Below are 23252 nucleotides of genomic sequence, written 5' to 3'. Positions count from 1 at the left end.
AAACATCGAGGTAATATTTTTGGCGTCTGATTCCGAATCTGCCATTTTTTTCCCCCCCGCAGGCACATCAGGTTTTCAAAATGGGGAATTTATTAATATTAATTATTAGGGTTACATTTATTATTCAGGATAATTAAGGGCTAGCTTTATCAACAGGTGCAATTTTCTGAAACATCATAGCTATATATTACAATGTAGGGCTGTGCAATTAATCGAAATTCAATTGCAATTTCAATTATTACACTCAATTATAATCGTAAAAAAAGATTAATACTAATTTGTGAGTTGTTTAAATTTATACATTTGCAGCTTTTTTTTTCTTTTTAAAATTTAAAGTAACTAATTTAATACAATTTGTTGCATCCAAAAGGAACTTGCATAATTATAGTGTTTCAAAGAATTTGTTTTAAATTATTTATTTATTTATTTTTACGTTTAATGATTTTCTTGTTTTGTACCAAAAAGAAAAAGAAAATGATCATCCTACTGGACAGTGCACATGCCGCACTCCAACTTCAAGTTTTTGCCAACATAAATAGATAAATTATTATAAATACATATATTGTAAAAAAAAAAAAAGAATTGCCCCAAAAGGAACTTACATAATTATGTTTCTATTTTTTTTTAAATTATATTAAAATAATTAAAAATATATAAAAATTATATTTTTAGATGTATAAATATTTTGTTTTGTACCAAAAAATAATCGTTTGAATAATCCTGATGTCAATTATTGCCCACAATAATTGTGATTATTATTTTTTACCATAATTGAGCAGCCCTATAACAATGCATGGTAAAAGTAATCAGTATTGCACAAGCTTAAGTCAAACTTTAAAAAAAGTAAAAAATAAATATAAATTACTGGACACATCTTTGTAATTTGCTGTTGACCGGTGTATGCAATTTATCTTTTTGTGATTTATTATTTATGTTTAAAATGATCAACCCTATACTGAAAGAATGGACATTATTTCAAAGTGGCAGTGCAGAAAATATACAAATTCGTTTTCAATAACTGGATTTGTCAGACAGAGGCAAAGTTGTTGATCATTGTTTTCCAAAGTAAAAGATGATTTTTGTATTTTTAATTTTTTTTTTTTTATTGTGATTCAACACAAAATAATCTGCTTTCATGGACAATAGAAATAATATTTACTCTTCAGAGGCTGTAATTAAGAGGATTTGGCCAATTTTAGAGACCCTAAATAATTATCAAAATTGTTAGAATTGCCAGGTGTCCCAACATTTATGTCCTTGCAGTGCATAATATTTTTATTCTCCCTTCACTAAAAAGCACATCACGTCAAAATTCCCCACAGGTTATATTGTGAAGGAACCGACTGTATCGGCACGAGGAACGAAACAGTAAATTGGCACGATAAGACACTAACACATAACGGCTCAGTTCAACCAAAATACCGAGCGATTGCCGATCGGGGTCATATAGCAAACACAAAATAGCCAATTTCTCGTGAAAACCGAAGAAAATGAAGGGACTCATAGGTTGCGATTGTAACAAATGACAATGAAAAACGTGTTCAGGAAGCGTCGGATAAATGAGCCGGGTAGGGGGATTGCAGCATCCCTCCTCGATCCCGCAGAAGCTGGCCGTACAGGTCGCAGCCTCGCTTCTTGGCCCTCGTCCTCCTCAGGTTCTCCTGGTTCATCGCCAACTGCAGGGCGGAGTGCACCTGAGGACAAAAAGGAGAAGAGAATACAAAACGCCGCATGGGCTTCGCGCAACGTGTCAACAAGCCAAGGATGGAGCGTTTATGCAAGGGAAAATAAATCTTCCAGGCGCCCTGCGCAAAAACTGCAATATTCCTTTTATTATCAAATAACAGAAAAAAACCCAGCTGCCACTTGGCAAATTCTCTACTAACAGCCAGATAAAGCTTTTATCAAAAATAAAACTACATCGCTAGTTTACAAAAATGTTAATACTGCATCAATATGTCAAAAATGTTATACAATAACTACCACAAAATTCCTTAAGAATAACGCAAATTTAAAGTACCCTAGTTATGTAATTAAATGAGTCATTGATAGACAAAACAGCAGATTTTTTTTATTTTTTTTTGCCTGCCATTACAATGAACAATTAAAGGGATACTCGACTTATTTAGCCCATTATAGCAATAAAAAGTTCATATTTTGTCCATAGTTAATTTGATACTTTCATTATTTTTCACGTACAATTAGTACCTTAAAAAACACTTTTTGCAACTTGCTGTCAACTGAAAATGACATCACAAGGGCTCAGGTAACCAATCACAGCTGACCTGTTTTCTAGGTTTGGTCATGTGACATTCACAAGCTGAGCTGTGATTGGTTACCTGAGCCCTTGTAATGTCATTTTCAGTCGACAGCAAGTTGCAAAATGTGTTTTTAAAAGGTACTAATTGTACATAAAAAAATAATGAAAATATCAAATTTATTACAGGCAAAATATTGTTTGACTGCCAAAAATGGCTAAATAAGTCAAGTATCCCTTTAATAAATGCTTAGTGTGTATCCAATAAGAGAGGTTACTTGCCATCTCACAATTGTGAGTACCAATTTCAGATGGTACTCGATCATACGTACAACAAAAATGTCCTTTTGTGGTGAGAAACAAAACAACAAAATCGTCTCAAATTCCTTCAGCCAGCTCACTCGCAATCCATCATTTCCATTGTTGGACAGGAGGTGGAGGTCATGGCTGTTGTCCCATTGACGCTTGACAAAACGGGACCCTTGACCCTTGACCCCTGGTGGAGACTAGTCTCGCAGCTGCCCCCCCAAAACTGACTTCTCATTGGCCACTTTTTCAAAAACGAGCCCACGACATTGTGGAGGCGCCTCGTGAGAAAGGCCCGAGGTCAGCTGGGAGACGTGCTCGCTTGCCACCATGGCAACCAGATGTGAGGAACGGTAGCCAAGGTTACCAAATAATCCACATTGTCCGCTGCGCGGGTTGCAAATTGGCTTTTTAGTTCATGTTAATTCATTACTGCCTTTTGAGCTCGTTTTGAGAATGGCGGGAGGCAAAATGTTAGTTTTCAAAATCAAAACAATCACAATATGGGTCCAAAAGGAGCAGAGCCAAAATTTTGGGTTATTCGTTGGACCCAAATTTTTGTATTATTTCTGGGGGGTGAATTTAGTAAAGTGGGTTATTCATTTTTTTCGACTTTTTGGGTTCAATGAAAACAGTGGCCCTCCGCATACTTGCAGTTTGACACATGCAGATTCACATATTAGCTGATTTGTTTTGTAAAACATTTTAAAATATGGTTTTTTTTGTTTTTGACCACCCCACACCCCATTTCTTGGAGAAAATGGAAACTGGATGTTTAGCAGCATTTTTTTTTTTTTTAATTTATTAAGGGTTTAAAACACCCTTAATGCTGGATCAAAAATTAAGCCAACCCATTAACCAAGGTCAGTTTAACCCAAAAAAACAAAAAAACAAACAAAAGTTGGGTCAAATAACTTGGGCCAGTTTGACCAAATTTGGGGTTTTGTAAAACATAACTTTTTTTTGTTGTTGGTGTTTTTCATACAAAACAACCCAAAGTTCGGCCAATTAATTTGGGTTAATTTTTATACAACATTGGCTTGTTTCGTACAGAATAACCTGAAGTTGCGTTATTTAACTTAGGTGAATTTTCCCCAAAATTCACAACCCAAAGTTGGGTCAGTACCCCTCAAACATTGTTTTGTTTTGTACAAAGCAACTCAAAATTGGCTCAATCAACTTGGGTCAATTTGACCCAACTTTGGGTTGTTTTATAAAAAACTAAAGATTGGGTTGTTTTGTCAAACAGTTAGCAGGCCAGTTCAGTTTTTGTACCCAAATTGGGTTGTTTTTGGCCCATTATCCCTCCCTACTCCTTAATGCATTTCAATGTGCGCCAATTATAAAGATTTTTACTCTTCGTGGGCCGGCCTGGCCCCCCCCATCTCGCATGGCCACCCGCTGTACCCCAAAAAGTTAGATCATTCCTTTTTGACCCATGTTGTGGTTACCGTTTTTACTAGTGCATAACCTCCAGCAAGTAAAAACCCCTCACAATCAAAATCAAAATACAGTAGTTTCGTGATGTGGCATCGGAATAAAATCAACGCATGCCTCACCCCTCATAGAAAAGTAAAATACAAGATAAGAAAAATAAAAAAAGTTTTGAAAGTCTTTTTCCTGTGAAGACACCCAAAAGTGATGAAAAGGAAGGAAAGGGTTGAAGTTCCTCGAAATCCCCGTGCAGACAGGAAGTTCATTGGCCAGCCTAACAGCGTGCACCTATGCCCTTCCTCCCCAGAGAGCGCAGCACGGCAAAGTTATAGGTGGTCGACACCGTATAGGTCAGCTGGAAGAAGAGAACAGCAGACGGGGGGGAGGGGCTCATTAGAAGAGAGCGAAAAAAAAAAACAAAAGACATGATGAACCGCTAATGACATTAATTTGATCCCGCCCGTGTAATAGGCTATGTAATGGGCCATGGGAGTATAATGGGCCCCGCCATTTTGCCTGGCTGGGAAAACCAGCAGACATTACAGCATTGTGATGATGTTTGTGTCAGCTGAGAACGGAGAACAGAGCGCGATAGTCCTCAAAGTCATCAGTCATGCGGGCCCGGGATGCCTCGTCGCCTCCGCTTGCGCCGTCAACCAGTCACATGAGCCGTCAATAGCGCCAAAAGGCCAAACCACCCCGGACGGACGGATAATCACTCACCAGAGCCATAAGGGTGATGCCTGCACCGATGAAGGCGGCGATGTAGAGGTCGTAGGTCATCCGGTACTGAGAGCAGAAGATTTGCATTAAGAATAAATAAATAAATAAATAAAAGCGCGATCGTTTGGCCTCTCTCACCTCTCGAGTCTTGCAGATGGTGGCCAGAGTGATTCCGCAAGCTTTTCCCGGCACGGCGTCCCACGGCAAGAGCCCTGTTGACGACAAGGCGCTCTAATCAATTGGATGCATTCAGCACGCGCGCGATTTATGATTTCAGGCTCGCTATTTGTCCGCCTGCTATAAAATACCCAGAAACAACACCGGCACGAGTCCAAATTGTATTGACGTTGGCATTAAAAAAAAAAAGAAAAGAAAAAAAAGAGCAACTGCTGTAAATTAAGGAGCCTATTTTTACTTGCTGTTTATTACATAGCAGCAGGGGAGTTTGCAAAGAAGTGACTTTTCAAAGAGAAAGCAGACCCCCTGCCAAGTTTCTTCACCACCCCCACACCCCCCACCAGTAAAATCAATGAGTGAAAGGAAACGATAAATACTTAATGACCAAAATGAGGCAAAACTTTTACAACAGTTCAGAATTTCTTTTTCATTGTGCTTTATTGTTTGAACGAGGTTTGCACAAGCCGGATAAAATACAAACTAACTTTCAAGCCCCCCCCCCCCCCTCAAATCAAACCAGGTGATTTGGAACTATGGATACAATCAGGAGAGTTTCAAAGGCCTGATCAATAGGAATTCTGAATCCGATATGCGGCAGAATACAATTCCGATAACAATGGTCAACAGTAAATTTTAATCTAAGACAGCTTTATGTGTCCCTAAACTTATTTAGGATGCCTATTTTAAAAAAAAAAAATACGTACTTTTTTCCCCCTGGAAAATCTGATTTTTTTTTTTAGATTTTCTTTTTTGCTTTTAAATTTGATCTATAAAAGCTTGCACAATATGGATTTTCCCATGGTTTGTTATTTATTATTAATTCCAGAAGTTGCTGAACCTAACAATAAATTCATTAATATATCACACATAATAATAATAATAATAATAATAATAATAATAATAATAATAATAATAATAATAATTATTATTATTATTATTATAATTATTATTATTATGAAAACCTGATGTGCTTAAGAAAATAATGAGGTCAGATTCGGAATTGGTGCAAAACATTCATCTAGAAAAGTTGCAAAAATCGACCAATTTTATTTATTTATTTATTTATTTATTTATTTGTGGAGCGAATGTTTGATTATCTTTGTCTTATGGTGGAATGTGATAAAAATGAAAACAATTGGCAAAAAAAAAAATACACTGATTTTTGCTGATTTAAAAAAAGCTTATATTTGATGATTAAATTGTCTGTCAGATTAAGTTGGTCAGACCCTATTATTAAATTAATTAATTAATTAAAACATTTAACCCATTACAAAACATTGGTCTATGTTCTTCTTTGATATTTTTCCTGATACTCGATATACGACTACAATATTTTATTAACCAAATATCTACTCATATGCATTCCGGAGTTTGTCACTTTACTCGCCAGTGCCACCTCTGGCCTAAAGCGTAACTGCAGCCTCAAGCTTGTGCGAGGCGCACTTGCATGCGATTTTCACGCGACAAACACAATTGGCAAGAATTCCAAATGAACTTTACTGTATTGCCGCGCATCCACACACAGCTGGTTGATGCTCGCCGGGGTCTCGGTCAGCTCGTCGATGGTGCGGCAGGTGGCCCCCATGTTGTAGAAGAAATAGACGGGCAGCGTGGACAAGGCGAACACCAGGAGCCACAGCAGAGACAGCACGTACGTCATCACTATGAACTACGGGAGAAAGCAGGATGGACGTCATTTGCCTGTGAGCGACTCCAAAGTGCGTTTTTATAACACCTCATTTCGAGAGCACGTTAACCCTCTTCTCTGATCATCACTTAAAACGTCTCGCGCCTTCGACACAATCACTCACACGTGCTTTGCAGCATCATCTTCCCCAAAAGGGCTTTTAACAGGCCTTTGGATTTTCAACTCGGGCACCCGGCGGGCCCGATGTGTATTAAGCCACATCCAATCTCTTCCCCATTACTCACTGCGGAGCGTCTCACCGTGGAGCTGAGGCAGCGGCCGCACATGGTGCTGCGGAACTCCCCGAAGGTTTGCTTGGCCACGCTGGTGGTGTAGAAGCCTTCGGCCAGCAGCATGATGCAGTAGAGGAAGAAAAACGAGGCCAAACCGTAGATGACGTACTGGAAGTACTGAATGCTAAGAAGGGAAGAAGAGAGTGACTGGTAAAATACACATTTTGAAAAAATATATACATCTAAAAGCACTCTAAAAATTAGATGGGTCAAATGTACCCAAATATGGGTAAAAAAAATGGACAGATGCTCTACTTGGCTCAATTTCACCCAACTTTGAGTCAAAACTTGGGCTAAATTGTCTAGTTGTGTCAGGTTGACCCACCTTTGGGTCAAAAAATTGGGTCATTTTGTATAACACGACCCAGAAAGTTGGGTCAGAGCCGCTACATGGGTTAATTTGTCACAACTTTGGGTCCAAAATAGGACCATTTTACATCAAACAACGCAAGAATTTGGGTTAGATTCTCTTACTTGGGTTAATTTGACATAATTTTGGTTCAAAAATTGGTTCATTTTGTATAAAACAACCCATAAAATTGGGTCAGATCCTCTGCTTGGGTTAATTTGTCACAACTTTGGGTCCAAAATTGGACCATTTTATATCCAACAAACCAGAAAGTTGGGTCAGATGCTCTATTGGGTTAATTTGACCCAACTTTGGGTCAAAAAGTGGGTCATTTCCTATAAAACAACCCAGGAAGTTGGGTCAGATTCCCTGCGTGGGTTACTTTGTCACAGCATTGGGTTATAAATTTAACCATTTTATATCCAACAATCCAGGAAGTTGGGTCAGATCATCCTACTTTGGTTAATTTGACACAATTTTGGATTAAAAAAAAAATAATAAAAGGTCATTTTATATAAAACAACCCAGGAAGTTGGGTCAGTTCCTCTGCTTGGGTTAATTTGTCAAAACCTTGGGTCAAATATTGGACCATTTTATATCCAACACCCCAGGAAGTTGGGTCAGATCCTCTTGGGTTAATTTGACACAATTTTGGGTCAAAAATTGGTTCATTTTGTATAAAACTACCCAGAAAGTTGAGTCAGATCCTCTTTATTTGAGTTAATTTGACAATATTTTAGGTCAAAAATGGGGTCATTTTGTATAAAACAACCCAGGAAGTTGGGTCAGATCCTCTTACTTGGGTTAATTTGACTTTGGGTCAAAAATTGGGTCATATTATATAAAACAACCCAGAAAGTTGGGTCAAATTAAAGTAGATCGGTCAGTTTTTGATCCATAATTGTGTTACTTTTGACCCCACTGATTTTAGAGCGTTTATTGCATTTATCACAATCCTGACTTGATCTGAAATGTAGCACATACATGTAAGCGAGGGTGATGTAATCCTGCAGGTTACGAGCGAAGTAGGTCTCAATGAGCCTTTCGGTCTCGGTGAGCGCCTGGTGTCCGCATCCGCAGAAGAGGGCGATGCCGGAGAAGCAGAGCAACGTGGCGACCAGAGAGCAGTACGGTATCCCACCCAGGCAACGCATACAGCACTCGTAGCAACCTGACAACACAAATCCAAATTACACAAGTCACAAGTCAAGAAGTAAAATTGGATGCAATGACTCCACATTGCAGTCAGTGTGTCTACACTTATAATCAATCAACTCATTGACTGCCAATGACGGCTATCGTCGTCAAAGATTCATTTTTACTGGGTTGGCATTGAATGAGTGAATACTTTTTTCTAAAACTGATTCTAGGTATGTACATTTGAGCAATACTCAATAATGCCAATTATATTTTGCAGTTATGATAAAAATGTCCATTTGAGGAACAACTTGTTACTGAAATTTTGACACTGAACTGCCTAGAAATTATAAATCAGTCTGGTAAATTTCATCTGAGTTTTTGTTTTTTTAAATAAATGATGCCGACACTAGGAACTAGGGCCGTCATAGCACTATGACGACAAATGGCCAATTAACACTGTCTGCTATACTTTTATTTGTTCAAATTATATTCTAAATGATTTACATTACAAATGTTTCATTTCAAATTTTGTGTAGCGAGAGTAAAGTAGGGACATTGAAATGCAGAGGCAACTTCAGTTTTCACACTACGCTGGTTGGCTGTCCGGTCTTCTCTCCAAATTACTGTTACAATAAATTTGTTTTTGATATCCGTCATAGTTTCTTTAAGCAAATTTAACGTGTCCTAGCCCATTTGAGATTCTTTCAAGGTTTTTTTTTTTTTTTTTGATAATGCATGCAATTAAATCAAAATGAACAGAACATTTTAAGGTAACAAAAAGAATATACCTAAATTAGGGCTTACCAATGAATCATATACAAAATCGGCATCACAATGTAGTAGAGCGCACTTTTTAAATAACAAGGGCCTTTTTTGGGGGGCATTATTGTAATCTGATTTATTACTTACCGTCTGACTTATGTTTACGCCATGCTTGTTTGGTGGAATTTTGTTAAGTTGTAGTGAACACTTTACTGTAAAAGACTGCAAGTCAAAATGTAAACATGTAAAATATAAATTGTGTTGATTCAACATTCAATTATTTGCGACTTTATCCGAAAAGACCAAAACATTTATGTATAATATTGTTTATTGGAATATCAATTAATTTATTGCTTATTTAATTGTTTATTTGAACTTTTTTTTTTTTTTTTTTTTTAATCGTTCAGTCCTAATCTAAATATCACATCAATTTATTCGAATGACTGATCCCTCTTAGGGGCCATCTGCTGCCATACAAACTGCCCTCCACTTTCTAAAGCTTTCTTTCGTCGTGGGTTGTGTGAATGGACGCAACGGTCAAGGCCATGCGTCTGACGCCACCCCAACTCGCACCCTGACTCCATTCACGAGGCAGCATGGCGACTGTGAGAAAAACGAGGAGGCTGACCGAGAGAGATGCCGCTTTTGTGGCCGCAAAGACAACAGTCTTTGTCCCACGCGTTGGTGCGGGGCACAAGGGCCGCCAATGTCCCACAAAACAAAGGCCAGAGGCACCTCCAATGCTGGCCACATTCATTGACTTCCTTCAGAGGAGAAAGTGTGATAATGGCGAGCAGTCACGTGACCACAAAAGGATGGAAAACGCCAACAATGCGACAGTGTGAAGGCATGCCAGCGCAAAAACTCCATGTGTGTATGTACACAGGATAACAGACTGCGGTTGGTACCATCGCGGGCAGCAGTGCCAAGCGTATAGCGCGCATAAACACAAGGACATCGCTGTTCTAGCCAAGCATCTTTCCTCAAAACTGGCCCACTTTTCCAAATGACACCCTATAGGGAAGACGCACACTTGACCATTTTCCACATTTGGCCAGCAGAGAAGTAAAGAGAAAATAACATCCAAGCATCCATTAAATGTCTGTGTTACATGGCCGGGGGCCAATCGAGACTGCGATTGGGTGAGAGCCTGAACAAGTTGCAAAGCAAATCACAGCCAGAGAGATGGCGTTCACAGTTATTTCACACCTTTTCCTAGCAAAAAAACAAAAAACAAAAAACACCTCGCTTGTCCCCCGCACCCTTTGGGAGGCAGGTGAGAGCATCAAAACACCATTTTGTGAGACCCAACATAAAAACAGCAGCCCGACAGGCCACAACATTAGGCACAAACATGGCTGCCCTTACAAATAATGTTCGCCATTTTGTTGTGTTTACAATTCCATTTTGTTATTCAGTTAGCACTATAAAGATTTTTGGTGTACTTATTGTATTCACTTAAGTGTACCTAATGTGGCCTGTCGAAGTGCGTAAAGAATCAACTACGCACCTTGTAGCAGTTAACCAAATAGTGACGTCACGCCAATGACGACGCAGCAACAAGCTTCATAAATTTCACATTATTGTCTTTATAAATAACTCCATTTACAGTTCTTTTCCAAATTACAAGTTATACAAACAAATCAAGTCAAAGCATTTTACAAGCCGATGGAGTGAGAGAAGTTTGCTATACCGTCCTCCAATCATAAACAAAGTTCCGATGGTCAACCATCAGAAGTTTTTGTTTTTATCTCTTTTCCCCCCTCAAGTAGTAACGATGAAGTCTCACCCATGTCTGCCAGGATGCGTGGAGGACTCGAAGGCTTGTGTCGTGCTCCGCAGCTGCTTCAACTGATGAGATGCGCTAACTCGGCCCCCGTGTTATCAATCCGGCAAGCCCAAACAATGGACACAGCCATCAAGCCATGGGCGATTGCTACAACAATCTTAAAGCAACAACGTCGCCTTTCAATTAGCTCCAAATGCGGGGATGGGGATAATGAAGAGGCCAATTTTGTCACAGGCTGCGTTGTTATTTACGCAAAAGACGCGCAAAGGGGCGACTTTATGCAAATGGAGCCTTTGTTTCTTTTTATATCACGTTATTATATTGGAGTCTTACCGTCACTTTAAATTCACCTTTTGCCGTGGAAAAGGATTAGACACGGATGTGACTCATTTAGAGGATTTTTTTTTTCCTTATTGTGGGCTATTTTTAGCCTTTCTGTACAGCGGCATTGAGGTTTGAAAAATTCCGGGAATTTTTAAATTGCATCCATTTACGCAAATTAAGTAACTATAATGATGATTTCAACGCAGGTGAGGATCGTTATCAGGCTTCTCCAGAGTTTGCTAATGAGCTGTCATTGGAATCACCTGCGTTGCAAATAGAGAGACATGGGTTGAAAAACATTGGACTAGAGTGTCACTAGATTAGGACGAGTAATACAATTAATAAATACCATGAATAAATAATTACAGTGAGCTATATGGACAATTGTGCGTCCATGTTTACGTTTAAAACTGTGCTTCAGTATGAAACCAGCATTGGGGAATCCAGGTCCAGAAGGTAAACCCCTTGACAGGTGGAGACGAGCTCATTTACCTGCCAGTATAGAAGAAGCACATGTGGCTATTTCCCAGCAGTTTCATATATATTTCTTCATAATCGCTTTCATAAGTAAAAATGTGTCACTTAAAATAATCCAAGTACTCCCGATTGATATCAGCGTAAGTACAGCATAATGCCTCTTGAGATAATTCTTTGACACAGAAAAGTTATGTGAATACAAAAGGGTTTTTTTTCTCTCCTTTTTTTTTTTTTTTTTTTTTTTTTTTTTTTAAACAGAGTTGGTAGTTTTCATTGCTGTAGCCTATATTGTTACACCAGTAATAATCCTGTGAATATTTTGGGCTTGAGCCAAACTATCTTTCCATGCGAGCATCACAAAGCCACTATCACAAGTTCTCCTCCATAAAAATGGATGTGCTCCTCTTGAGTGTGCACTTTGGGAAGACGGCCGCATGCGGCATCATTGATCTCAGGTGAGCCTCATGGAGAGGAGCAGAGTGTGTGCGCTCATTCGGCTCAGCCCCCTGGCTAAAAAAAAGAAAAAAAAAAGAAAAAAAATTAGAAAAAGAAAAGTAAAATGAGTGAGCTTAATCACGACCACTAGGTGGCAGCTTTCCTCTGCCACAACTTCTCCCAAATCTCATCCCATACTGTTATCCTTTGCATCTCTTTAACATCCAATAATCCGCTCTAGAAAAATGTTAGCTATTATCAGCAAGCGCTAGATTTATTTTTCTAAACGTGTCTTAATTTGTGCCCCACATGAGTACATTTAATGGAATATATAATGTTACAAATGGCGGCTATGTGATGTTGTCATGGAGCTTTTTATTTCCTCTCCAAATTAATCTACTTACTCGCACAGTACAGCCCCATTAGATAATTTATTTTGGAGCTAGCAGCCACAAAATCCTCAGAGAGACAGCCATGTTATACAAGGCTTGCTCTCCTCTAACCAGGCTGTTACATCATGTTTTACTACCTCTCATTTGGGATTTTTTCCCACTCTTTTTTTTTTTTTTCCCCCCATGGGTGAGAATTTATTACTGCTGCCTCAAACTGAAATTAGTTAGCACGACTACACAAATACAACCCGACTGATTACTATGAAACTGCGTGCATAGGTGGCACACAGTGGATATGAAACAAGTCTACACATCGCATTCAAATGCCAGTTTTTGTGATCTTTCAAAACGTTTTACCTTTAATTAACCTGTATAATTACATAGAAAAAAATATTTTTTAGATGAACACACTTACCACTATTTTAAATGGCCTCTGGTTAATCCCACATAAGATTATTATTTTTATTCCTGAGTAGAAGCCTTATTTTTTTGTACTAACTGCTATTTGGAACGGTTCATTAAAAATAAAAAAAAATCCCTCCATGCTGCCACTATCATGCTTCACTGTACATATACTAAAAACAGTTGTGTCAGAAAGAATCCAGTTTGACTCAATTTGTTTTATCAATCCAGGAAGTTGGGTAAAATTGACACAAGTTGTGGATAGATCTCTTTTTGACCCAAATTGGATTATTTTTTGACCCAGCTGTTTTTAGTGTTTCGTCACCTAGCTTGAGACTTGGCAGGTAAAAAGTGAGAGCATTATTTTGCCCTTTTTAGTGTAATTTGCTATCTTGTACTAAAACAGGTAAAAAAAAAAAAAAAAAAAAAAAAAGGATCAATCTGGTTGACCCAATTTGACACAAGTAGTGGATAGATTCCTTTTGTGAGCAATTATTTTTTTTTTTTTTAACCCAATTGTTGTTAAAGTGTATTTCATAACCCTGCTTGAGACTTGACAGGTAAATAAAGAAAAATAAATAAATAATAAAAAGTAAACAAAAAATTTTATAAACTTGCCTTCTTTAGCATAATATTCTGTCCTCGACTCTAAAAACAGTTGGTAAAAAAAAAAAAAATAACCCAAATTAGGTCCAAAAAGGACTGACCCAACTTTTTGGGTTATTCATTTCACCATAATTGTTGGGTCAAATGAACCCAACCCAAGTCAGATTGTTTTCTTACCCAACTTTTTGGGTCAAATAATTAACCTAAAAAGTTGGGTCCCTTCTTGACCAATTTTGGGTTATTTTTGACCCAACTGTTGTTTACTTATTTAGTTTGATACTTTGATAGCATCAAGGCATACAAAATGGTATCATTTATTTGAACAGTGTGCATTCTTTGCTTCAAAACAACGAGCCTGTTGGGTTGCAGCCAAATATAGCTTTTGGTTGCAATCCAACTCTGTGGGTGAGAAGCGTAGACCTCACCTTGTTCTTTCCCTCGGCTGCCTTTCGCAGGGCCTCCTGCGGTCATCCCGAGGCTTCCTCTCTGGGGACTTTCACTACCTCCACACAGGAGGAGCATTACACCTCCTTACTGGCCAACATGATAAGACCCAATCATATCAGCAGTCCATTACCTAGTTTGAGGTGGAGGAGGGCGGTCACAGGGAATAAATTCTCTTTGGCTGATTGACTATATTATGAGGGTTTACACACAACTTGATAAACTGACATTGCCATTATAGCAAAAAGTCCAAATGGTCATAATGTGTTTGTACTTGGACACTTGACAGCCATAATGGCGATATTTGATGCTTGTTTATTAATATTTTCGCAATCAAAAGAAATATATCATTCCTCCACTAGATCTCATCAGCCACCTAGCTGGAAAATGTAGATCAAATGTCACTCTACGAACGTCAATGTGTTGGTAAATTTCGACCTCAGATGATGCTTTATAGCAATGACTCCCGTTAATGAGAAATAATCAGGTATGTCATGGGAAATGGTCTTCTTTCACTCAATTATAATTTTTTTTGGGCTATCTCTTTATGCCAGTGACATATAGTGACAGGCAGAATAATGAAATGCTGTTCCACTAGATGTCAGAAGGTACATAATTAACCTGTGTATGTACTTTTTGTGACATTTTTTATTGGTGATGCAATTTGATGGTGTGCCCTGAGATGTTTTTCTAACATAAATATGTGCCTTGGCTCAATCAAGGTTGGTAAACATGGCTTTATAGTGAAACGCTTTTGCACTTTCACTGTTGACAAGAGCTGTCAGAAAATTCAACAAATTGCATTATTAAAATAAGAGAAGCCTTTGAGAAATATTTGACTCGCATGCAGGCTCATTTCCTCCCCAGTGTGCAAGTGAAGATTACACATGTTGCTTCGCTTTATTCGGGTTCTCATTTAAGGCGTATTTGTCTTTGTGTGCAATCGCATTCTCATCAAAGTTCCCTTTCTCGTTGCTGTTGTTGATTTCTTCCCCCACTCGTTGAGGTAGGGAACAGCTGTCAACAGCAAGCTAGCAGACAGATGCAAGCAACACGCCCCGGCACACAAACTGTGTCAGGCGACCCTTTGAAGCTGTTGGAACCAAAAACGTCGTGCAGCCCCCCGTCCAGGTGGGTGCATTATCCAATTGGCAAAGCTCCATCCCCGGCTCTGTCGTTCACCAGCAGATTAACCTACACACTGCTGCTAAATGTTGTCCCGCAGCAAATGCTGAACAAATATGATAGCCTTTGGCAGAGAATCGACTCAAAATGGCTGCACATGGGCTTGGATATGATGTAATTGCTACACACTAAAAAAAAAAAAAAAATGCTGGGTTGTTGTAATGACCCAGTTGCTAAGTACATGTGGAATTATAGCAGATTGGGTTACTTTTACCCAACGTTGGTTAATTATTTTGACCCAGCAAATTGGGTGAAGATTGGTTGTCTCTCTGGGTATCTGCAGCTTGACAACAGATTGGGTTTGTCATGACTGGGTCATGCAAGGGTTATGTTTGGGTCATGACCATGTGGTCAAGTGTCTGTTTTTAACTGATGTAACCAGCATCTAGTTTCAACTAGTAAGACGCTATGTGATGTCAGAAGCTATGTGATGTCAGGAATCTTCAATCTCTTTATCTGGTCAACAGCCAATCAGATAATTCTATGTCAGTCCTGTTACCCACATGTCTAGCCACAGCCAATCAGATCGATTTTTTGAAACATATGACCTCCACAAAGACCTTGGTGAAAGAAATTAAAAAGTTGGGTGATTGCCTCATGTGTACAGTAAACCTGTAGCATGGTCAAATATGTGCAGTGTGTTTGTTTAGTGTACACTGTTTGCATCTTAAGTGTCAGTTGTTTACCTCCAACAGTTTTACGCCTTCCCCGTGACATTTCTGAACACCTGGATGACATGTTTGGATGTAGATGGTGTCAAATACTTCAGATAATCATCGGTGCACTAGCAGGTAAAATAAGATGTTCACCTTCCATCACAACGTCTTTGAGGTGGAAAGCAGATATTTATCACGTCGGAGCTCAAAGTTAAAACGCAAACATTCAAAGCGAGACGTCTTGAAAGATGCTGTCAATCAACTTCTAAAACACCAGACAGGTGGGGGCTGCTTCTCTTCTTACTTTGATGCACTGCAATGGTCATAATAGTTATCACCGGCGCCTGTTTTGATTTCAGGGAATATATTTATATAATGCCACCTGTTTGTTTGGCGGGAGGCATTGATGGCTGCTAGTTAGCTATTACAATAACAATAGCTGTGCCCAGTGAGGCTATCGATGCTAAAGAGCTTCTTGGCTCGCACACAGATTTGGATATGTGGCACTGTCCTGAGCCACGAGCATGTTCTATGATCTATCTCTGGAGATGGGTCCAAGACGAAAGCTTGGATAGTCATTAACATCTCTCACTGTGACTATTATACCCACTGAACTAGTAAAGTGATCACTTGTCATGTCTGATTAGTTGTTTGCATGACACAGTTGGTCCTGTTTTCTCGAGCGCTTAGCTATTTTTACATTTACTTTATAATGTATTCTATGTGGCCCCACTACTCGAAACACAATCATTTGATTAATAGTTTGTGGAATATGAATTAAGGAGCAAAATCCACCTATCTATCTCAGGGGGCGGCCATTTTGTCACTTGCTAAAAATGACATCACAGTGACTAAGGGCTCAGCATGCAAATGTCACATGACCAAACCCAGAAAACAGTGAGCCATGATTGGTCGATCCTTTAGCCCTAACGCACTGTGATGTCATTTTCAGTCGACAGTCAGTGGCAAAATGGCTGCCCCCTGAGATGTATTTTGCTACTTACTTCCTATTCTACAAAAACTAACTGTAAAAAAAAATATTGGATTCAGTTTTTAAGGTTCTCATCGGCAAAAGTCCCATTTTTTCCACACTACCACATTTTGCGACCAATCCTACACGTACCTAAAGTGTGAAGCGAGACATTGCGGTCATATTCATAGATAGATTTGTCTCCGCCGATTGACGTTTGTGATAAAGAGAAAACTGTGCAAGGTCTTCTGTGGGTCACACGACATTGTGTACAACAAAATACGACTATCCTGCTTCACGATCCATCTGCTGCTCAGTGGTGTTGAAATTCCCTGTGTCATATCCATCCGCAGATATTCCTGAGTCATAAAGTGCTTAGGATCTGGAACGTGTTAGCGATCCAGCCAAAAATCATTTTTGTCCACGTGTTCTGTCTAGAAGACCAGCAGATTCTTTCGGGAGAAGGGACCAGCTGTTATTACGCCGCCTCCCTCAAAAGGAAAATCTGTGTATTTCATTTTTCTCACGATTTAACATCCTTTTGTTTTATTTTAGCCTGTCCGCCTACTGGAGTTTTTCCTAGGTCGAGATAAGGTTTCAACTTCATGCCTCAGTGCTCGGCTCTCTTTAAACGCTGACATCTGTATAATGAAGGAAATGGGCTGTCCTGCCAACTTACAGTCATGCAATCACTCTCGCCAAACTCTGCTCCATCACATCTGATCTACATTTGTATTTTCGCAAGGTGCACACGAGGTGATTAACAATGCACAGGGATTCTCTCTGTGAATAAGATGCCATGAGAATTTCTTCTCTTGACTCTTGACTGACCTGCTGTATTTCAACCCAGGAAAGAAATGCACAATTCCCATGACTTCACATGCAACCCTTGTTCCCTAGCAGCAATAGAACCTTAAGCACAGAGGCACCAAAGCATACCTGCTCAGCTCCAAATGTCATTTATTACAAGTAATGATCTCAACTCAGTCATTGCTCATGCATATATTTTCCCACTGTAGATAGCGCGTTGGATAAGATGAATGTGTCAAATTGACATGCATTCAGCGTTCATCCCATTAGTTATGTTGACACTCTTTGACAGGAGGGTTAGAGTCCATTTACACTCAGATTGGAAGAAGACAAATGAAGTCATCATTAAGTGATACGAGTAGTGATGCACAGGAGAAGCAGTTGTGGAAACACAAACAGGACGTGAGACTTTTTTTTTTGTTTTTGTTTTTTTTTTTTGCTGTGAACCAGTTTTAGATTGTTCATTACAGTTAGTTTTTGTTTTGTTTAGACTCCCCCCCCCCCCCCCCCTTTTTAGTTCAGTTAGTTTGAATTTGTTGTTAGAGCAAGTTTGTTAGTTTACTTTCTTTTTTTTCTTAAAAAGTTTCTTTTTTAGTTAAGGCCATGCAGTTTTAACAGTTTTTCTTGTCAGGAGGAAATTTTGAACATGTTTAAGTCCAACAAGAAAAAAGTTAAAGTTTCTCGTGAACGTCTGGTGAACATCTGGATATGGTCTTATACTAAAAATAAGCCTTTTTGAAACTAACAAACATTCATCCTTCAGTTGTTATATGGGCTTTAGATATTATTATTATTATTATTATTATTATTATTATTCGGGTTAGGGTCAGCGAAAAAAAAATACAAATTTACAAGAAAAAACTCGAATATTTGCGACATTTTAAAATAGCAAATTTAGAAGAAAAAAGTCACACATTTAGGAGAGAAAAAAAATCGGATATTTGGTCATGTGACATTAGCAAGCTGAGCCATGATTGGTCGTTACCTGAGCATCTGTGATGTCATTTTTAGTCGACAGCAAGTGGCAAAATGGCTGCCCCCTGAGATGGATTAAAAAGAAAAAAAAAACAAGTAAATAATGAATTAAATTCTACAAGCGCAATATTAATCAGAATACAGTATGGGCTGCATAGAAAAGTTTGGGCTTGACTTCCCCTTTCAGCACTATAAGTGAAGGGAGGAATTCCACAGCAAGTATTTCAAAGGAAAAACATTTACGCTTCAACTATGTTACGTAATAGTCCTTTCCTGTATGCCTGACTTTCCTCTCATTTCTTTCCACTTACAGTAGAAGTCAAGTTTTCCTGCATGTGTCTAGCTCCTCCTCCTCCTCCTCCTCGCTCAGCTGTATAAGAGAAGTACAGTCAGCTCCCGTCAGCCTAGAAACGTCTTGATCCCAGCAGTCTGCTCTTTATTTCTTCCCTAGATTTGCACCACTATGTCCTCAGGAGTGACTTCAGGTGAGTCCAGCATCTATATGAGCCATTAGTTTTCAAGTGGTGCGTTGATGGGGATCAGATAGCCGTTTAAGAAGAAGCAGCCACCAATAGAAGTGTTCTCAGAGAGGCTGTAAGCTATATTTGATGTTTTTAAAGGCTATTTCTTGCCCAGTCACATCATATTTAAGCTGTGCTACACTTTCACTTTCTGCCCACTTCGCATTTGCTTTTATAACTGCTGTAATGTTTCATATTTCACATTTTCACCTTTCATTTTTATGTTCACCACACTCACATTTTTTTTTGTCATTCAACATGTGCTGAAAACAAATGTGTGCATATATTTAGACTCCAAATGACTTTTTTCTTCAGTATAGTCCACACGAGACTGTCTAACCTGACTCACTCTGAGACTTTTTTGCTAATTCGTCACATTTTCCATGCAGACTTGGAGCTGGACGATCTGCTGCGAGAGTTCCAGGATGTGGTGAAGGAGCTGCAGGCCCCCCCTCGAAGCAGCCTACATGCATACCAGCACGTGCTGATGGAGGCCAAGAGTCGCACGGCACTGGGGGACGACAGCGGCGTCGAAGACTCTGATTACAGTGAGAAAAATCATCGACCTCTAAAAGCCAATTTTATGATGTGTGGGAGGAATCGTCCTCCTTGGTCATTCCTCCGAGCTTTGTCCTTTTAATTTGAATGGAATGAATGGTAACAAATGACAACATCCATGCATCTTGAATAATATAAGCAGGATAATAGTCTTTCTATTGCTTTTCTTGCTGTTAAGCAATTGTGATGGTCATGAGACAAAAGAAACAAGCGTGTCCTTTTGCTCTCTTGTGTGATCGGCATTGAATGTGTTTTGACCTCTAATGTTCCACAGTGGAGGCCTGAAAAAAAACACAAAAAACCTTGGGAGTCATTTGCATTCATTTTGCAGCCTGAATTGCTTTGTTTAGCTTTTTCTCGGTGGCCACTGTAATAGGTACACCTGAGCACTCTATTGAAATCCATTAAAAAAGATGGATTGAAAAATACTTTACAAAGATGTTAATATGGTTACGAGACTTACACAGAAATAAGGCACTAAAATCCATTAAAACTCGTTCAAACCCAAAAACGTGTAAATACGTCTTTTAATACTTTGTCCTTCACTCCCAAAAAGGTATTTTTTTTTTAATGCAAGAGCAAACATAAGGTTTTGATGCAGCTTGTGACATGAATAGGTAGCTTAAAGCAATGTAGTTATGACAAAAAAGTCCAGCAGGTGGCAACAGAGTATAAGAGATCAGCCAGGGCCATGTTGTAACAAGCTCTTTTTGCCAGTGTTTTCAACAGGGATGTGAATAACGATGAAACTTAGCTATATTCTAATGCTAATTGCCGCAAAAGGGAAACAGATACAAATATACTTTTTTTTTTCCCCTGCTGAAAAAAGAAACTCTAATCTTTCTTTTGGTAGAATACAATATTCTGTGGGACTTGCAAAATCAATCAAAATCCAGTAAAACAGCCGTGAACGAAGGGGGTTGAAAATGGCTGAATGAGTTAAATTTCAATAGAAATAAATTTAAAGAAACTTTGTGCTTATACTGTGTATGAATTTGTTTATTTTAATCCAAAATGGCTTCAGTGGTCCAATCCACCCTTGCGAATTGTCATGGTCCCACCCTTGTGTATATGTACCTAGTGTTGTGTCTAGTGAGTGCATTCTTGTAACTGTCGTCTCCCGCAGGCAGCGAAGCATCTTTGGGCAACAGTTTGAACACCAGCGAGGAGGAGCTTCACACAGCAGGCTTAACGCTGCCACCAAAAGGTACTTGAGGGCCCCTCAGCATATGCATATCTCCATCCACATCGCTGTTGTTCTCGCTCTGATCACTATCACGTTTGGCACATGAAGCTGTGTTCGCTTTTGTTTGTTACACAACAAATACTTGTGCTTCTGTCTGCGGCTGCAGTGTCTCCTGCAGGGCCTTTTTTTTTTTTTTTTGGGTTGTGTCTCCTGTATAGGTCTAAATGTTGCAAACGCATAACACAGCCAGGACTGTTACATATCAATGGAAACAAACAAGTGTGACCCGGAGGGGCCGCTTACTCTGATTCCACGTCAGAAAGTTATGCAGACAGATCCCTGTGGGAGGTTGCGAGCTGTCAAGTTTTTTGGATGAACTTTAGCTCAGTTAGTAAAAAAGAAAAAGAAAAGAATATTTTCCTTGTCTAAAAACAGTTCATCTGATATTCTGTTACTTCACAGCAGTTGTTCCAATGGAAATACCAAAGAAATGAACTGCGCTTCAAAATCTTTCCATTGCTCTGTTTTTTTTTCTTTTCTAATTCCTTTTCTCTCTGTCCTCTTTTTGCAGCCAAGCTGGGAGACACAAGGGAGCTGGAGAGCTTCATTGATGTGTTGGACCGGGAACTTGCTGGTGTGTAGTTAAGGAAATTAGAGCTTGGATCAATCTTTTTTTTTTTTATTATTATTTTTTTATTCACTGACATACTTACACACTAAAAGCCGTAGTAGTATTGTGAAGTCACATAACATACATAGTGTCCCCATCCACCTTCTTTGTGTCACTGAGTACCTCTTGTGGCTCTGATTTACTCAGATCCAAAATAACGGGCAGTAAATTATGTGTTCACATGAACAGATTGCAGCATAATTGGCAACAGGTGTAAAAGTGGTGGGGAATGGCCACTTAAAAGTTTGCACTTAAAGGTAGCTTTGATGTGTTCACTGTGGAAAATTGGAGAAAGCACTACAGCACAAAATGTAATTAGAAGTTATATATATATATATATATATATATATATATATATTAGGTTGATGCCAATTTTATACAATATTACAACAAAACATTATTATATACTGCATAAATTACATTTTATTTCCCCTAATCTCAACAATTCAGTTTTTACATTTGAATGGCTGTCAATTGTACAAAGTTTTTTTGTTTGTTTTTTTCCCCCCTTTTTTTCTTCAGGCTTGCCTGGTCCCTATTCACCGCTAATATCATGGGTCAACTATAAATATGAAAAAAACAAAAAAAACAACTCTTTCCTTTTCGTTTCCCAGAATGCATTTTATGTCACAAATTTCATTTTATATATATTTAAGTATACAAGATTATGGTATATATATTTATTTTCAATGAATAATGAGATCAGTATTATTTGTATTCAACTTCTATAAATGGTTTTTACATAGCGGTCAACACAATCAGCAAATATCAGCCATTTGGCCAATTATTTTGGACGATGTTTGACGCGACGTAATTGAACGATTTAATCAATTAATTGTTGGGTCCTAATAAAATCCCGAGGACAAATTTCATAAATATGCATGTCATAACGATGATAATTTTTCTTCTTCTGTGAGCAGCAAAGCATGGCTGTTTCATGACAAGCGCTGTCATCACAAAGATGATTAATATTACAAATAAATCATTAAACCCTTTTAACATCAAAACACTGGTCTTATAGTCCATGCCTATGTTTACATGGCTCATCTGCCTCCTGAGCATCATCCTCATCTCTCTCTCTCTTTTTTTTTTCTTTTTTTTTACTGCAGAGATGTGAAGAGCCCCGTCGAGGGGAGGAGAAAACAGGCTGCAGGGGTCTGCCGCCGAGCAGACGGGCGGATCTCCACCAAAGTGCACTGGAGGGAGCGAGCACTGCTCTCGCCGCTTGGGTGGGAAAAAAAGGTTAAGATCAGAATTAAAAGGGCATTTGTTTCATCGGTAAAAAGAAAAGGCACAAGACCCCCTGACGACGCTGCGTCCTTGTCCACGAGATGATGAGCCTGCAGCATCATCTTCAAGATGTGTGACATATTCCCAAATCCAGATAAAACCTCCATCTGTCTGACAGAAGCGCGCCTCCAGTCCTCCGAATATGTTTATGCCTCATTTGAAATTCCCAAAAGTACTAAACCAGGAACTCGCCCTGATTCCTCTGGCATGCCTTTTATTTTTATTTTTATTTTTTTTTTAAGGGAGGCTTTGTGTAGCAAAACTATGCGGCACTTTAGTTTAACTTTAAGTCCCTGCTGTGTAAGTAATATCAAAATCTCATTTATATTCTGTTATTTTCACTGTACAGTTGTTATTGTTGCTCTTTTTGTATCAAATGTCATGAAGGTGAATGCATGTAGTGTATAAATAAAGCTCCATTTGGTAGCACTCTT

General features: G+C 38.8%; 2 protein-coding genes across 8 annotated transcripts; one reads left to right on the top strand and one right to left on the bottom strand.

Moving 5' to 3' along the window:
* Positions 1 to 1088: 1088 nt before the first annotated feature.
* plp1a (proteolipid protein 1a) lies at positions 1089 to 11724 on the bottom strand. Of its 6 annotated transcripts, none has more exons than XM_077532488.1 (7): positions 11644 to 11724; positions 8211 to 8397; positions 6845 to 7001; positions 6398 to 6566; positions 4859 to 4932; positions 4721 to 4786; positions 1089 to 1694 (listed from the first exon to the last, which is right to left on the bottom strand). In XM_077532488.1, the coding sequence occupies exons 2-7, from the start codon at positions 8378 to 8380 to the stop codon at positions 1542 to 1544; spliced, it is 789 nt and encodes a 262-aa protein (XP_077388614.1). In that variant the 5' UTR covers positions 8381 to 8397; positions 11644 to 11724; the 3' UTR covers positions 1089 to 1541. The 6 variants fall into 6 exon arrangements, with proteins under 6 accessions (XP_077388614.1, XP_077388613.1, XP_077388615.1 ...); XM_077532487.1 differs by lacking the exon at positions 11644 to 11724 and adding an exon at positions 11251 to 11426 and having other exon boundaries at positions 1091 to 1694; XM_077532489.1 differs by lacking the exon at positions 11644 to 11724 and adding an exon at positions 10822 to 10902 and having other exon boundaries at positions 1091 to 1694.
* LOC144026022 (regulator of cell cycle RGCC) lies at positions 11538 to 23247 on the top strand. Of its 2 annotated transcripts, XM_077532491.1 has the most exons (7): positions 11549 to 11697; positions 18907 to 18965; positions 19045 to 19078; positions 19504 to 19662; positions 20799 to 20879; positions 21430 to 21492; positions 22638 to 23247. In XM_077532491.1, the coding sequence occupies exons 1-7, from the start codon at positions 11664 to 11666 to the stop codon at positions 22643 to 22645; spliced, it is 438 nt and encodes a 145-aa protein (XP_077388617.1). In that variant the 5' UTR covers positions 11549 to 11663; the 3' UTR covers positions 22646 to 23247. The 2 variants fall into 2 exon arrangements, with proteins under 2 accessions (XP_077388618.1, XP_077388617.1); XM_077532492.1 differs by lacking the exon at positions 22638 to 23247 and having other exon boundaries at positions 11538 to 11697; positions 21430 to 21500.
* Positions 23248 to 23252: the final 5 nt, after the last annotated feature.

This window comes from Festucalex cinctus, chromosome 9, assembly GCF_051991245.1.
Source record: "Festucalex cinctus isolate MCC-2025b chromosome 9, RoL_Fcin_1.0, whole genome shotgun sequence".
Classification (NCBI taxonomy): Eukaryota; Metazoa; Chordata; class Actinopteri; order Syngnathiformes; family Syngnathidae; genus Festucalex; species Festucalex cinctus.
Note: the sequence above shows the minus strand (reverse complement) of the source record. Positions and strands in the feature narration are given on the sequence as shown.